We start from the raw sequence: 17,161 nt of genomic DNA, 5'->3' as shown, positions 1-17,161 counted from the left end.
TCAGATCGAATTGGAATTTAGGAGTGATGGTTTTTGAGGAGAGGGGAAAACCGAAGTACCCGGAGAAATACCTCTCCGAAGGAGTAAGGGCTAAGAACCTTCAACCCGGCCAACTCAACCCACACACGACGCCGAGTTTGGGAATCGAATCTGGGCCACATTATTGGTGAGAGGCGAGTGCTCTCACCACTGCCTCGTCCCTACTCTCCTTATTATAGCTGAAGAAACCTACGCAAAAGAGCTAGGCTACTCAATTCAACCTAGAGATGAATTAAATGACGCCACTTCCCGCTGAGATAAACAGCAACAACAATAACAAACAAGACAGCGACAACAACAACTACAACAACATCCTTTACTGTGCTCTGGCCATCAAGCATAATAAAGTACAGAAAGAAATCCTTCAGCGAAATATTTACTACCTGTCAAAACGACATTCAGCGGGGTTCACGTAAAAACTGAGACTAAGATGATCCAGTTCTCATGGCGGACGATAATTTGCCCGCCTCAATCGCGTAAGTCCTGAGACCTACTGTGTATGAAAGGCTCTGTTCCTTGTACAGAGCTGCCGGCAGATCTGACACAAGTTCCCTTCCTATGCGTCCTCGGACAGCAGGCTGGTCAATGGTCGGAAGATGCCTCCTCTTTATTCTTAGCGGTTGCTATTCTCACGCGTCCAGGCCTATCGATGTAGTAATCTGTAGACAGTTCCTTCCACTAACAGAGGAAGCTGTTGTGCTGACTGCAAGCGGGACAGCCGTACCTTAAGTGCAAAGTAAAAAAATGTTACTCTAAGTTAAAAATTGTATATCAACATTTCTGAACTTTGTAAAAACTGTGAAAAGAAAGGGAACTTCCTTTAGGAAAACAATTGCGTGATAACTTCCATTATTACCCTCAATATGACTCTATTTAAAGCCGTTTAATGTCAAGACTTTTCAAATTCTGTTCACAGACTAAAACGTTAGAACGACCATGTTCAGCCTAATGACAGCACCTGACACCAATAAAGTACTATTCAGCCGTCATTAAGGATTTCATCCACAGACTGCTCAAAAGCTCTTAGCAACTCTAGTTGTATGGCATAATAACAGTACCACAGGAAAGTACTGCTCAATAGCTTTCATTTTAGGATTTCATCGACAGACTCAAAACTTAGAACCACCTTGTAAAGCATAACAAACAACAGCATCATAGTAAGCGGTAAAAAACAAAAAAAAAAAACGAACGACAACAACAACAACAACAAAACTTCCGCATCAAAGTGAAACGTCTGTAGAATTGTGTCGGCGGTCTTCGAACGTGAAATGGGAGTAAAAATATTTTACCTTTGGCTTTTTGTCTTTCTCTGCCATGAAGCCAATACACATGCTATCTGTAGTGTGACCCCAAACCAGATCAACAGTGCAGTCTGCAATGATACAACAGGGGCAATACTAAAAGGGAAGTCACCAAACGCTACGCAGAACTTCTAACGTTGTAAGACAAAGTTTCGTGAACGCGCACCCTCAAGGGTTGAAAGTAATGTTTATATGACTATGGAAACATGGTACATTTTCAAGTTATTTTAAAGGAAATAGATGTATTTTACCCCTGTTTCTGTGGAACTAGTAGAAACACTAGAAAAGGTTTGTAGAAGTCATAGGAAAACTGGAAACACGTTTGAAATTCCTGCTGCATAACATTTAGCTTGTGACTAAATTCATCGCTCGCATTAACTCGACTATATTAGCGAGGGTTCAATTGTTGCAAGCCTACTCATGTTTCTTCGATTTCTGGGAAAACAGAAAATATTTTTCACTTTCTGATTATAACCAAATGACAATGAAAAAATTGCTTATTTCTACTCGCTGGCACACAAGTGAACTTAAAAGCCTGTAACACAGCCACGCCGTCATATCTAAATGGTACAAGTAAAACATATATATAAAAAACAATTAAAAAACGAAAGGGCTTGTGAACAATAAAGATCTTGATTCCAGCATTACCACTTCAGACTAACAATGCCATCAGGCTAAAGTCTCGAAATAACTATTCTCATACCGACATAAAATGATAGTTCAAACTCCTTTGAATTATAACGCATTTTTGACATACCATCAGCTCCCTCTCCTCCCTCCACACGAAGCAGAAGCACCCCTCCTAACTTTTGTTTCACGGATGAAAGGGCACTTGCACCTGAGAAAAAAGAAAGGGCTTTCAACAATATTTGTCACTGAAAACCATACTCATCTCTCTAGCCCGCCACCGAGGCTCTTTATCATTTGCCAAACATTCTAAGTTTTCATTTGGTAAGAGACGCGCTAATTGAAGAAGCCGATATTTTGGTAGAGGTGACAGGATGGGCGTAAAGGTCTGGAGCTTATGTGAAATTAAAGACTGAAAACAAAAATGGGACACAAATTTCCATTGAGGACGTCTAAACAGTTTATTTTTGGACTTAATGGAATTAACCAAAACTGCGTGCTTTATTTACTTTCTCACTCAAACTTTCGGAATGTTCTGTTAAATGGCTTAAAAAACCGGCAAAAATTAATTTTCCTACGGAACAATACAGCTCTTCCCATTCAGAAAGTTGCTACAAATAAATTCAGATTAATATTGAGACCGTCGGTTGTTTGATATTAAATTTTGTTAAAGTACCATTCTGGAGAACTTTCATAAACAACGTCGAACAACGACGGCAACGAAAACTCCACAAAACAACAGGTGTAATGAGCAAACTCAATCGCTCTGCACGTGCCGTCACGTGCGTTTTAAATTTCGGGACATTTCGTTGCCGTGCTTTCCAAAACAACAACGTGAGAAAACCAAATTCTAAGTTTCGCGGAGAACGTGAGAATACGATGGCGAATTTTTCATTTCTCTCTTTACTTCAACGCCGCTCCTACAAATTTTTTTCCCAAGGTAGCTCGCCCTCTTTGTACAAGGTGAATGAGTTGTAATAATTGCAGATTCTGTATTTCCATTTGCCGTTTTCGATACTGTCACCGTCGTCCTTGCTTAAATTACCTTTTAAAATCGTCCCAGAGGGGGGAGGAAAAAGCAGTGAATGCCCTCCAGAAGGAACTGAAGGTTACTTCCCTCTCTTGCTATCATTTCTCTACAGTTACTACGTGGGGCTACGAGGTACACTTACGCTGATGTTTAATATCACCGAAAGGGCGTTTATGTAATATATCAAACACGAGGAAGAGTGTTTCATCAGATATCCAAACACTGAGAAGTAGGTTGATAAAACGAGGCGCAGCCGAGTTTTTTTTTAAACGACTTCGAGGTGTTTGGATATCTGATGAAACACACTTTCGAGTGTTTGATATGGCTTCTCAAATGATTAACAATTCGTGGAGAAATTCAAGGCTAAAGTTGGTAAAATTTTATGGTAATTAGGATCACATATCCAAACCACGGTCACGGTAGTGATTTTCTTTGTTTTCTCTTGATGAATTATTAATGAGTTTGAGAAGCTATCGTCAATCAATCATTTTGGTTTTTGTACAATTTGCGCAAGGTAAAAGGCGCTGTTGTAGGCAGTGTGGGTGGCCTTTAAACTGCGAGGAAATTAGTGATTCAGGCTAAGGTTAAAAACCAATTTAGGGTTAACAAAAACGGAAAGAGTTTGCATCAATGTTGATTGTGGGCTAAACCGAAGAACACCTCTGGGCCCGGTTGTTCGAAGCCGATTAACGCTAATCCAGGATTAAAAGTTAACCGAGGTTTTCAGCTCGCTCGTTAAACATGCTTTTGACAGCTTATTTTGAGCTAATTGTAAAGGAAAGTTTAAGTCAAAACTGAGGGCAAAAATATTTTGGAAAAATCGCTGTTGATTGGTAATTAAACTCTAGAAATACATGTAGTTCACATTAACCCAGTATTAGCTTAATCGGGCTTTGAACAACTGGGCCCTGAACTACAGCTGCGCCTTCTGACCGGTGGGCCAATAACAATTAATGACATTAGAATGGGGCATGTCAAGGAAATATTTCAAGAAGACTACAAACGTGTTTGTTGTGATATCATTTAAACACAATAAGCTTTCTTTTCGCTGTGGCATATTTATGCAAGGAAATTTGTCCTTGATATTTTCATCGAAGCTCACAGTTGGCATCGAGCTAAACTCTCGGGAAACTGTTCGCTTCTCACAAAATATATCCGTACAGGTGACGTAAAGCTAGTTGCGAACTATTCTGTAATCTTTTTGTGGTTTAGAAAAAAAGGAGGAAGAAGAAGTCTTCCTCTGCAGCATTGCATCCATAGGTATTAAAACATGAACTTCATGTGAACACGCTAGGAGAAAAAGGCAAACAGAGGAGCAACTGAACAAACCAGAAACGCAAACGAACGCGCAAACGGAAGAACGAGCGAACAAACAACCAGTTGCGCAATCGGACAACCGAATGACCGAGTGGTCCACCGAGCACTCTCCGGCGAAAATGAACGAAAGAAAAACCGAGTGAACGAACGAGCACGAAACCGGATGAACAGCTTAACTACCAAGTGATCAGCAATTTTGTTTGCAGCTACAAGCGTTTAAAAGGATCCATTTTCCTGATGTATCAGGATAGAAAAGATTTTGGCTCCTGCAAGTGACACGATTCTTTTGTTCAACACGAGGAGCATGTTGTCGTTAATTAACACAGCCTCCTAATTCGCTAATTAACTATTAAAACTCAAAACCACGTGAGGCTTGTTTCGATCCTTTTGACGTAGCCAAGGACATTTGGAGCGTAAAGAACGGACAGATACACAATTTCATTTTTACCACGGTAAAAGCGCTTTTGCTGCCGTAAAACGGCCCGTTGTAACCGCAGCAAATGTAGTTATTTTTCCTTTTTTGTGTCGGATTTCCTTCTCACAACACCTGTAGCCTGCTACGTGCCCACGTAGTCTCCGTGAATGTCTTTTGCAAGTCGTTTTCAAACATAAATTCGAGATCAAGAAATATCATCAAAATAAGTGTCTAAAGATGCTACAAAATAAGACCTGACGATCGTGTTTTCCAAAAGCCTTTCTCTCACATCAAGTTAAAAGAAACAGCTAAGCTTTTCGTTATCTCGACCGATAACCGTTAAATAGACAACTGCAAAAATGCCCTATTAGTACGTACCAAACCAACAGCCCCGTCTAAGAACTCCCTTTTACTCTGCCCAGCATAGGGTCTGGCGGGAAAAGACAGACTGGTCTGGTATCTATTGAAACAATTATTCACCTCAGTGTCGGTGTAAAGTGGTAGATATTTACCTCGCCGTTACATACTACTATCCACCTCCACTTCGGTATAAAAAAAAAAAAAAAAAAATCGCCCATTTCTTACCTAAAAACTTGTCAACAAGCCCCTCTTGAACCGCTCCAACTGCATCTCTAAATCAAAGAAAACTCCAGTTCTTTTAATTTCACTTATTACTGTTGGTTGCATCTGTGAAGCCTGGTTCTCACTAGGACATAAGCATAAGCACAAGCATAAAGATAGAGCATAAGGACAGACGCACTCGCAGAAACTCCATTTCTTGTTGGAATTCTCGATACCAGCACCCTACGATGTTAAGCAAGTGTCGCCCCCATTCTCATTATCGCTCTTCTTTTGCTCATGCTTATGTCGCAGGTGTTTTCACTTGCTTAAAGCGGCGTTTGTGCTTATGCTTATGTCCTAGTGAAAACCAGACTTAAAAGTGTTGACCAGTGATGAACAAATGACCTAACTTGGTAACAAACATTTCATGTTTTGTCACAGAACATTTGAATCTCGACTTACTGATATACAAACTACGATTTACGGGATTTCACCTAAACAGTCAACCAGTTTGTACAGGTTTATAACGTACACCACAGTAAAGTAGTTATTGCTAAATAGCTAAAGTCATTTGAATGACCACACTTAAGGATTTCATTCACGAACTCAAAGTTTGTGACAACTTCGTATGGCCGCACAATTATACAGTGCACCACAGGAAATAAGACATTCGAGTCTTCGCTCACCTAGTTAAAGCCAAATCGGCACACTCTCTCGCCAGCAAAGTCTTCACCAAATGCTCTCCACAACCTGAACATATGGAGAGTAAATGCCTGATTAGTGCTGTAAATACAAGTATTAATCCACCTACTTTGGCCATTGTCAAACAACCACCAAAGGCAACGCCGTGTATGTTCTTTCCATACAGCTAACAGTATGCCATAGGTACTCTGTGTGCCCCCATTACCACACTTTTCCGATAATTCGGAAGATTTTTGGTCTTTCTGTTAGTAGGCATACGCTATACGACCGAGAAACTCAGGTTTCTTAAGGACGGTGCCTTCTAAAACGAAGGTATTTTTGCACGTTATATGACTATGTGGGGAAAGCAGGCCTTAGAAGAGGCTAGCGGATAGCAAAGAGAAAACTGGGGGTAATAACGCATTTTCAAAAATAATTAAAGCTCTTTAGAATTTTTTTTGTTCATTTTTATAATGATGACCGACAAATGCGTATTTACCCTCAATTTTCTTTTAGGAAGCCATTAGCCCTCACTAAGATGTGTTTTTTTTCGCACAGCCGCAAACCACGCAAAACTAATTTGTTGTAGCATGCACCGCCCTGAACATCTACAGAGAACAATATTGATTACAAGCGTGATTTAGAACCACATTTCGTTTATATGAGGAAGAGACACCTGACCTGTGTAGTTAGTTTTGATTTGTAGTTAGGAGAAAAGGGTGACAAAAGAGTGCGAGGGATTATGGCAAAGACGTCCGCTCTGTCTTCGTCATTTCCATCAAACCCGCGTCTTTGATATGAAGATTTGATTGTTCGAGACTGGCAATTGCCGAGATGTTGTTTCCGGAGAGATGGAAGTTTCTCCACGATGTTTTCCTTGGGCCAAATGTATAAATACGTATCAGCAAACCCCTTAATAGACTAGCGCCCAAGTGGGTTGCCTGAGACCCCCTGGGAAAGGGGGGTACTCCGGATTTCAAGTGACAGGGATGATCAAATGGGGGCAAAATTCAAAACCCAAAAAAATTCGAAGGGCTTTCAACAAAACCCCCAAAAATCCCTGGACCAAACAAATAGCCGCAAAACAAGTTTGGTTGAACTTTATTCACAGAACTACAGGGCCTGGATACGCGGGCACTACCGCGAATCTTCAGATTGTTTTGAATACCCCCCACCAAAATCCCTAATTAAATCAAGCCACCCAAAACACTGAATACTTGCCAAATTTTCGTACCCAAAAAAAATCCAGGAATGGAAAATCCTTCGATCATCCCCGTAACTTGAAATTCGGAGTACCCTCCCTGGGCCTGAGACACAATACTTTACTGTATACTTCACTGTATACTTCCACCATACACCCGGAAACAAATTGTGGATGGCATAATGCCATTAGGCTGGCATCTGCAACCACGTTATCAGTAACTACGCAACGTTTCTGGAAGTAGCGTGGAGTTATGGAACTGATAAAGGAAAGAAAAGCTCTACTTTCAATCAATTATTCCACTTCATCTTCTCAACCCTTCCTCTTCTTAGGAGTCTCCCGGTGAAATGTCATAGGTTGAGGTAGGTCGTTGGTAATACCCCTTTTCAGTGAAACGCCATGTCTTTAAGCAAGGATTTAAAAAAAGGGTTTTTATCACGCAAACCTGATGTACAGCAGGCCACTCCTACTTGATTGACATCGCGATTTGTTGCCCAGCAACCGCTCCCATACACAGCTGCCTGAGTGAGATTAAAAGTGCGGCATGAATGCTTTACTGTAATGTTTGTAATGACTTTTTTTCCAAATCAGTAAATACACACTCCATACCTCTGTGATATATACCATTTGAAAGCTACTTATCAGCCTGTTTTAAAAATTATATCAGCATTTATGAAGGAAGTTTTGGTTTTGAGAGAAATGGGTTTAAAACATAAAAATGAAAAACTTGAAAACCGTTCAAATTAGGTATACCCGTTATAACTATACCTCATTTTGCAGCTGTTAGGACACAGATTAATGTGACACATGTCTTCAGACCGTATGTATTCGGAAAAAGAAATTGAAAAATTTTAGGGGTAGTCAACCATTCTATAGATAGGAGGGGGTCACAGTTTTATGACTTCAATCAGGAGCCAATCTTTACAAGACAATTTTAATGGCAAAAATTCATACAAATTTTACCAATATTCACAAAATTATGGCATTGTGTGCCAATCGGCACTCTCAGGGCTAACCTAACTTAACCTAAAGGCAAAGTTATGTGGGAGGAATACTTCTGGTATTCACGATTTCAAGAGGGTTAGCGAGGACTTAACCCTTTTTTGGGAATCAAAACGATAAGTCAATAGATATTGTACAAACAATCAAGTCACTTTATGGTAAAAATCTGCTATTTTCCTCCCTGTCATCTTTAAAGAAAGCGTGAGATTCAAACTGGAAAGTATTATTGTTATCAAGTCCACATTACCACAACCAAAATCGTTATCTCTTTGAAATGCTAATGTGTGTCTATCACAGCTTGACTGTACAGTCTCCGTGACTCATGAAAATTTGCTTACCTTTTCAAATTTTCTTTCACGTTTAGTTTCAGCGTCACAGCATTAAAACTTGGAATTACAACTAAATGATTCAGTCAGCTGTAAATCAAAAATCCCTCATCCAGCAGACAAACATCTTACAAAGTTTGTACGGAAATAGTTTAGGTAGTACGATAATTCCAGAGTAATTATTCCCGAAAAGGACTGTTGTTTAGTCAATGTCACCAACAAGAGTCCTTTGATGGAATACTATACTATCGTCACAGACTTCTTTGAATATATGACCAGTAGTGTATATATCAAACTAACCTGTCCAATGCGACCTGGTGCCTTGTACAGCACCCCACCGCTTGACACACCAGCACAAAGATTGCCTCTTGTGTCCATACACACTGCACCAACGGTGTCCATGTTTTCACTTTCCTTGAGTAAGGGAAATCACATATCTTAGCGATGTGTATTTAGCCAACCATTTTATCAGGTGTTTATTGTTCGGTGTATTCATTTATACTAAGTCTTGTACTAAATAAATACTAATAAAGCTAAAATACACTGCATGTCACAGGGCAAACCTTGACCATTACCACGCTAATAAAGTAAACCACTGATGTACGTCAGTAGCCTGTTGTACAGCTGTTTCCATGTCAAGAAGCACTAATGGACGCAAATATTAAATATTATCTTGCTCAATATTGATGATACATTCCTTGCTCATTATTAATGATACTTTACTCCAATAAATGAGTTATTTTCGTTTCTCTTTGTTTTTTGTTTTCCTTCTGCTATATCTTTTTTCTGTCTACTTCCTTTAAGGGGGCACAGTATTAGTTTCACTAGAGGTGCCCCTCTACTCTCGTCTCCCCTGATTTTAATTGTATTTTTGAGCTGTATGTTAGGCTTTGTTTTTAATATCTCCAATTTTTGTATTTTGCACTTTATTTGTAAAAGTAAGAGTGGAGAGTATATAAAAAAAAATGTCAAATATCAACTATTAACGCCCGTTTAAACGGTTTCAACATTTGACCAACATTCGTGCAACAAAAGTTGAACGGATGTTAGGCAAATGTTAAACGGAGCGTTTAAAAGGCTTTGACGCCATTTAACATTTCGAGAGCAAAGGAAAAGTTGAATCGATGTTGCATGAAAGTTTAACCAATTCAAATTTGATTCAAACCGCTTTCAAAATTTTTTACACTTTCAAGAATGTTGAACGACCTGTACAAACGCCCCCCACATTCAGTTCCACAAAGTGTTGAACACATGTTGAAGCAAATGTTGAAACCGTTCTAACGGGCCTTTACGCTTCCCTAGGTCTCTTTTTGCTCGTGGAATCTGCCAAAGGGTTATCTTGTAATCTGCCCAAGATGGCCTTACAAACGTCCAGTTCATTTCATTGAACAATGACGTTCAGTTGTAGGCTAATGCGAACACCATTCACCAAGCTGGTTCTTAAATTTGGTTAACTTACATTTGAGAAATTACAAAGATTTTCTAGCTGAAGGTGGTTTTGCGAATCCATGGTCCTCTGGCTTGCTCTGCATTTCTGCCATGTTTTGAAACTCCTGTCTTGCATAGAAGAAACAATGCAATGATCTAACTGAATTGTACATGCATAAGAAGACATCTACTAAGCAATTACCTTGTGCTTAGAGCGGTTTTCAATAGAGTGTCGTATAACCAAAACCAAAGTAATTACTCTGGCCAATCACAACAGGTGCAAACAGTGCAATGAACCAATCAGAGCAAAGCACGATTGGATTTGGTTTTACATCTTATTGGTTGAGAAAGTGGCGCTAGTTTTACCCACCAATCACAGAGCATAGTAATGCAAAACCAAAGCAAAAACGAAATTACTTTCGACACTCAATTGAAAACCACTCTACATGTAAGCTAAGTTAGAGATTGTGTATAGACTACAGGTGCAGTCATTGAGAGTAAGGCCTCAAACTAGAGAGCCTTACATGTAGTTCTGACTTAACTAGCTTCTTCACTTGCGGTGCCTCCTTTTGCTACCGCACATACTGTCTGTGTACATGTATCTCGGAATCATGGCCTGAGAAACTCTGATTTTAAGGATACTGCGCCCACTAATTCAAAGGTATTCTTGTGTGGTTTATGACCATGTGGGAAAAGAAGATTTTAGCAAAAAATTTTCCATCACGTTTCCTTTCATTGCGCATACTGTATGTCACTCATTAACATTCCAATCATAGCAGTATGCAGGATGTTTGTCCCATGAACTCAGTTTTATGGCCTGGGCTCCCACAAGTCTCCTGCAACTCAGTGGTAGAGCATTCGAAATTTAGTAATCAGAAGGCCTTAGGTTCAACTCCTAATAGGAGCACTCGGAATTTTTTTCCGAGTTTGCCTGTGTCATTACTGAATAATACATCATTCTCAAGATTTTAGCAGATTCCAATATGAAAATTAGGGGTACTAACTCATTTTTTCAGAGATGTAAATTACACTTCAATTTGCTGTTAGAATTAATGTTGATCAATTACCTCTGAAAATAAATTGTTACCCCTAATTACCTTTTTGGATTCCGATAGCCCGTATTAAGAACTGCCTTTCCTGCACAGACATAAACAGTGTGGAAATACTTATGCATTAGGAGACATCGTCCTTATCTGGCATGGGTAGATGTAAGGTAGAGTTCCACTATGCCTTCTGCTTGCAAAGTTTATCAGGGAATCTTAATACATAGCACACCTGTGATTAAGTCTCTATCATGACAACCACTGAAGCCATGTTCCATGGCCCAATGAAATGCACCTTCTCCAGCGAGAAAGCTGAAATATCAAAATGATTATAATTAATTAAATTTACATCAAATTTCCAAAATATATTTAGATTTCATGAAAATGGAGTGTAAATTACAATCTTGGCCAAAAGTGCTGACAGTGCAAAACTGATATAATTTTGATGTTTGATTACATGCTGATACACAAATAATTGCCAGACTTGTATGCGAGTGGTACAAAATTTGAAAAAATTACACTGTCCTTAATGTCAGCACTAAATAATATTCTGAAATTTTAGTACTTGTTAGGCCATTTTAAGCCAAAGTCAACATTTTGAACTTATTTTTTACTGAGACAGTCAATGTTACCCATGGCAAGAAATAGCTACATACATTGGTGGAATAAGACCTGAGGCCGACGGTCCTTTAAGTCCTTCATCCAACAGCTTACAAGCTACTTGAATTGGGTTTCTCATGCCTACAAAATAATGTAATACAAACTATGGCAATGTAATTAAGGAAAACCTGTCATCTCACTGGCCGTAAGTAGTTACATGTAACATGCCAGTTGTTGATGACAGCTACAGCTACTAATCATTTTGCCCTCTAATTCAAAGGTACCTTCTAGCTTTCCAAACTATCAAATTAATACCCCCTCTCCATACACAAATGGAATTGTAAATTTCACGGGGGGTGGGGGAGGGGGTCTCAATGGCCAAAAAGTTCAAAGAAATGTAACTATGAAGCTAAATTGGAATTTGAGACAGGTGGTGGTCTTGTGAAAAAATGTCTGCCATTAATTCTTGAATGTTAAATGACAGGTGATCAGCAACACCCCAAACAGCAATGTAACCAGCTGAGTCTGTGTCTAATGACTTTCAGGTGTTCCAAAAAGGCAAATTTAAAAAGGCTTTGTTATGCCACTTGATGTGCAACTTAAATTTATTATAAGCTCTAAACCTTGAAAATAGCAATGTGAAATTACCTTATTTGGTGAAATCCTGGCCATAAAAGAAACACCGTTGTTTCTGAGCATTATCAATCACTCACCATTTCATGTGAATCATATTGAATTTGAATAATGTTGGGATAAATTTTCTCATGATTACCAAAATGCATATCATTTCAATTGTCCTCTTTACAGTCTTAAACAGTCATCATGATGAGGGTTTATTCCATTTTATGTCCATTTTGTTCGCAATGAAATTGTCTAAAACTGCATGACAACATGTCCCCGCTAAAAAGTGTTGTACAGAGAATCACAGAGCCTTGCCAAGATTTTTTTTTGAAAAAATCTAGCTGTAACCCGATATTTAATCTTAAATAATGCTACATACACATGTACTAAACTGACCCTTTAAGGCCCCAACAGCTCCAAATCCTGAGGACTGTCCATCCGTAATACTTGCGTCACACTCCACTGTACCAGATCTAGTCAGATTAGAACCTAAACCTGCATTGGTGCAAGGGAAGTCCTACCAACAGAAAATGAATCATAATCTTGACTCTTGCACTTGATAGTGTAAATATTATTTTGATAACTTGGAAAAAGTTCATGGATGAGTGATAGCACACTCATTTCTTATCAGAATTAGAAGCATTTGAAAATGTAGAAACAAGCTATCATAAAAATTAATATTTGGATAACATAATAAAATTATATCTAGAATAATAGACGGAAATTACACTGTTAATATTTGACCAGTGTTAACATTGTCTGGGAAAGGATAAACAAGGCTAAAAAGACTCTAGCATAGCTCAAAACCAACCATAAATAAAGTTGCCCTCAATACAAACTAAGACACAAATTAATTCTTGAGTAAACATTAAGCTGGCTAGATATGGCAATCATACCAAAGGGTATTCAATACCTCTAAAGCTGATATTGCAATGGTGACAACCTCTTTCGCTGACAAGCATCTTTTCACAGCATTCATTGCCTGAAAATTATTAATAAAATCAAAATGTTGCTTAAGTGTATAAATCAAAATGGACTTTCTGCCTTAGTTAACGCAATTATAGGCACATTAAAACTATTATCTCAGAGATAATTATAAAAAAATAGATCTAAAAGCAGGAATTTATTTTTGTAAGGAATCTTTATGAATAATGTCATTATAACCTTGGAAAATTATAGAAAAATTAAATTGAATGGCACATAAAATGTACCAGTGCCTTTAACATTTGTCAGAAATGAAAAGGAAGAAATTTACGAAACAAATTCTGCAGAATTGGTTAATGCACCGTCTTAACGGAACACGAAGAACTAAGATTAACATTTGTATTAAGGCATTATCCTGGTTGATTACTTTTATTATTACTAGTCTGGCTGTATAATTTCTGGGCACGAATAAAGATTGTTGTTGTTGTTGTTGTTGTTGTTGGCTGGCCAGTTCTGACAAACTATCAATGAAAAGCAACCTACAATGAAGATAAGCTGTAAGACTGAAAAACTGTTTACATCTAAAAGATTGCTAGTTTTCTAACTTTTGCCTTCGTCTAACCTCTATACAGGCAGCTCTACAGGCTTCTTTATATTCGGTTTCATTTGAGACAGAATGAAACCCAGCACCTTAAAAAGGAAAAAAACTGCCTTTAATGTCTCCATATTAACATCTTAATTAAGGGGCAAGGAAAGCTAGTCACATAAATATAATTGAGTTACTTTTTAGAATATCTGAGTGCAACCTTGAAGAGGAACCAGAATCTTGTTTGAAATATGGTGATGGTTCTTTGTGACAAGTAGATTTGATCCTGTTACATTTGTTGACCTTACGGAATGGGTTTCATTATCAGTGGGCCCGACCCAGCCAATCCACATTTTAGAGGGTCTACAGGTGTTGTCATGTTAGCAGATTAAACTGTAGTGGAATTACTTGATAAGGTTTGCAGCAAAACAAACTATTAAACTATTAAACTTCTCTGTAATGAGATTGTTCATAGGCTCTCTCTCTCTCTCTTAGTCCTTTGAGCCCCCAGTGGCGCATAGGGCCGCTTGCGGTTTCCGTAACAAGGTATTTTTTTATGGGGTGGAGTTGTTGGCCCCACGCCCAACTGCCAACCTGAAGGGCCAGTGGTTTTCTGTAGGGGTTTTCCTTCCCTTAGCACACGGGTTCCGGTTATTTTGAGGCGCCGGACACTCGCCTCAACTTGTGGTTAGCAATTGGAATGAGAAATCTACGGCATTGCTAATTAAGTTGTAACTGTCAACAAATTCTGCTAGATGCATGTGTGCCCTCATCCCCACCCCCACCTCTTGCAAAGATGAAGCGTTTTGTAGGCTCTTTTGTTCAATTAGGGACAATCAAACTTTAGAAACCTTGGATTTCTTTTCAGCAATGTTGCCAAAAAAATCTAATTCTCACATATTGCTGGGCCAGATTGCTGTCATTTTTACTAAGAAATATTAGCACGGGGGTTAGCGATAAAAAAAGAAGAAGGAAAAAGAAAAAAAGGTCGGTCCACTGTCACAGGACAAATATTTCTATGGGTGCGTTTCTTTGGGATGATCCAGATCAGGATCAATGATCCAAGATCACCCAGATCATGGTGCATCAAAGGAACTGAGGAATCCACTCTGGCCAAGGATTCGTCGGTTCCTTTGATGCACCATGATCCGGGTGATCTTGGATCATTGATCCTGATCTGAATCATCCCAAAGAAACGCACCAACGCATAGTCAACTACCTACGTACTAATACTAATGTGCAAACGCAGGGATTGTCTGCTGAAACAAAGAGATCGGTTTTTATGGTTGCACAAAATATAATATAAACACTAAGAACATTGGTAAACCAATGGATATGAGAATTTGTCGTAAACCTACAAGATGTATAAACACATTTGCTAGCTTAAAAAGCTAATGATTTTACTGCCAATTTTGAATACTTTACCAACATGGACCGCAACAAATCCTACACCCGCACGGGAAATGTCTAGAACGTCTTCTTTTTCATCAGAGAGCTGCATTTTTAAGTTAAAAGGCTAAAAGTAAAGGTAAATGCAAAGCTCGCCTTTGTGAAAGTGGTCTGATGCAAGTCGGTGTTTTGGAAGCCACCTTGTTTTTGTCGTGTTACATGCAATCTCGTACCCAGAGTCCTCAGGCTTTTTGGTCAGCGGAGCGGCGCCAGGAGAGACTCTGGGATAATGAGAGATTATTATTTCGTAGTATCGCGTAGCAGGATACCACGGGGGGCTAGTAGGAATCCTACAAGTTGAACCAATCCCGTTGCACTACAGTTTCACACGATGACAGTTTTGCTTTCCTCGAATTTCGATCGCATGTCTATTCTCACCAAATTTCAAGCGTATTCCGGTCACGTACCCACGAGGAAAAAGCCATGGCTTCGTCATCCGCTGGTTCTTCAAAAAAGAAAAACTACAAGGGTCGGAGCCCCAATGTAATGCGTTTCATCGAGAGTTGTGGTAGCGAGGTCAACATTGGTGACCTTATTGCCCCAAATCTTGCCGCGGGTGCAAGACTCGCGGCAAAAAATCAGTGTCAAGCGTTAGACGAAAAAACGGCGCGAACGTACGAATTGAGGCTGATCGCCTTAGAAAACTTTGCCAAGGCCAATGGAGACGATGCCATTCTCTTCGGCCCTAACAAGAGATGATCATGATGAGAGGATGCAGCGTAAATCTTAATGCAGTTTTATTATTTCACAAATTGTACATTTATTGTTCCACCGATCATGGTGCCCGCATGAAGATGCGAATTTTCAACCCATACAATATTCAAGCTGGTTGTACAAGATCAATGCACTACCCATTCAGACTCGAATTAGGCCAAATAATTTAGAGGAAATGCAGTCAAAGGGAATTTAGGAGGAGGTATGCAATTTGTTGGTCAAAAATTGCTTACAGTTTTTCTTTTTTATTCACTTCTTCATTTCTTGTCTTCATTGGTTTAAATGTTATTATTCTGGCATCATGATTATTAGGGAATATGTGTAATAATATTGTTTTGTAATGAACAGAAAGAGCATAGCGTAATTAGCTAATATAGTATCTAAAATTTCAGGCTTGGTCGTTTGCAATAATTGGTAGAATTATTACTTGTTATTAGAACTACTTGTAGGAGAAGAACAACCCTTGCCCTCGAATAATTAAATTGTTTGTAAAACTGAACACTTTCAGGAAGCAACGAAAACTCATTAAAGCTGTTTGTTTATGAAGGCAGATTTTCAATAATTACTTGTCATTCTTTTTTAAGATAGAGGTGAATGAAGTCTATATGACTTTACAGTGCGACGCACCTTACCTTGGCTACCCAACAATTCTTTTTTTCACAAGTTAGCCCTGAAAATTATACCAAAACGACATGTTTTCAATAATTCGTCATTGTGTCAGTTGCCTGTTGAACTTTGCAAGGAGACCGTTAATCAAATTCACGTATCCTGATTGGCTAACTTGTACAAAAAAGGTTTGTTGGTTAGGCGCGTCGCTACAATAAGTCCACTTTCTATTTCAACTGTGAAACACTGGGGTTCGTTCGAATGGTATGGTCTGATCACATCTGGACTGAAATTTGAATTTCATTCTCCGATTTATTAAAAAAATACTTAATCAAGTTAAAACAGAGGAAAGGTCGTAACCGTGACAGGTTTGGATACACAAGTTTAATTTAAAGCAGATTTTGGGATTTTATTTCTACGTTTATTTGATACGAGAGACATTGTTTCATTGGCTATTTTCATGGTACGAAGTGTTGTTAACAAAGAATTCCGTTAAAGCCACTCAATTTTTCGGAAAAATATAAGATAACTTTAACGGAGATTATTTTTCCTGGAGGCATAATCGACATCAATTTTTCTTTTTTTAGAGTTAGGACTATAAACTCAATGACCATGTATGATTAGATTTCTCACCTGATAAAATTATAAACCATAAAACGTATGGCTTTGCATTGAAATATGTAAAAATTT

The 17,161-nt window shown here is 38.7% G+C and overlaps 1 protein-coding gene across 2 annotated transcripts; it reads right to left on the bottom strand.

Annotated features, from left to right (window-relative positions):
- Positions 1-347: 347 nt before the first annotated feature.
- LOC146449926 (threonine aspartase 1-like) lies at positions 348-15,265 on the bottom strand. 2 transcript variants are annotated; one of them, XM_085100985.1, is made up of 14 exons: positions 15,128-15,265; positions 13,739-13,806; positions 13,106-13,174; positions 12,589-12,709; positions 11,628-11,712; positions 11,204-11,283; positions 9,960-10,057; positions 8,801-8,914; positions 7,618-7,693; positions 5,977-6,040; positions 5,315-5,361; positions 2,098-2,178; positions 1,329-1,411; positions 348-763 (listed from the first exon to the last, which is right to left on the bottom strand). In XM_085100985.1, exons 1-14 carry the CDS (start codon positions 15,201-15,203, stop codon positions 683-685), a joined length of 1,143 nt encoding a protein of 380 aa, XP_084957111.1. In that variant the 5' UTR covers positions 15,204-15,265; the 3' UTR covers positions 348-682. The 2 variants fall into 2 exon arrangements, with proteins under 2 accessions (XP_084957111.1, XP_084957112.1); XM_085100986.1 differs by having other exon boundaries at positions 12,589-12,687; positions 15,128-15,200.
- Positions 15,266-17,161: the final 1,896 nt, after the last annotated feature.

Source organism: Pavona decussata, unplaced genomic scaffold (assembly GCF_977016875.1).
Source record: "Pavona decussata unplaced genomic scaffold, jaPavDecu1.1 SCAFFOLD_549, whole genome shotgun sequence".
In the NCBI taxonomy this organism is placed as follows: domain Eukaryota; kingdom Metazoa; phylum Cnidaria; class Anthozoa; order Scleractinia; family Agariciidae; genus Pavona; species Pavona decussata.
The sequence above is the reverse complement of the archived record's forward strand: the minus strand, read 5'-3'. Positions and strand labels throughout refer to the sequence as shown.

Bases quoted from the DNA above. Each gene is read 5' to 3' on its own strand.
- LOC146449926 (XM_085100985.1), bottom strand. From the start codon at position 15,203: ATGCAGCTCTCTGATGAAAAAGAAGACGTTCTAGACATTTCCCGTGCG. The intron at 11,284-11,627 runs GTATGTAGCTAT...TTGATATTTCAG, and splicing joins TCAGGTCTTATTCCACCAAT to CTTTCTCGCTGGAGAAGGTG. The intron at 2,179-5,314 runs GTAAGAAATGGG...CTTTTTTCTCAG, and splicing joins GCTTGTTGACAAGTTTTTAG to GTGCAAGTGCCCTTTCATCC.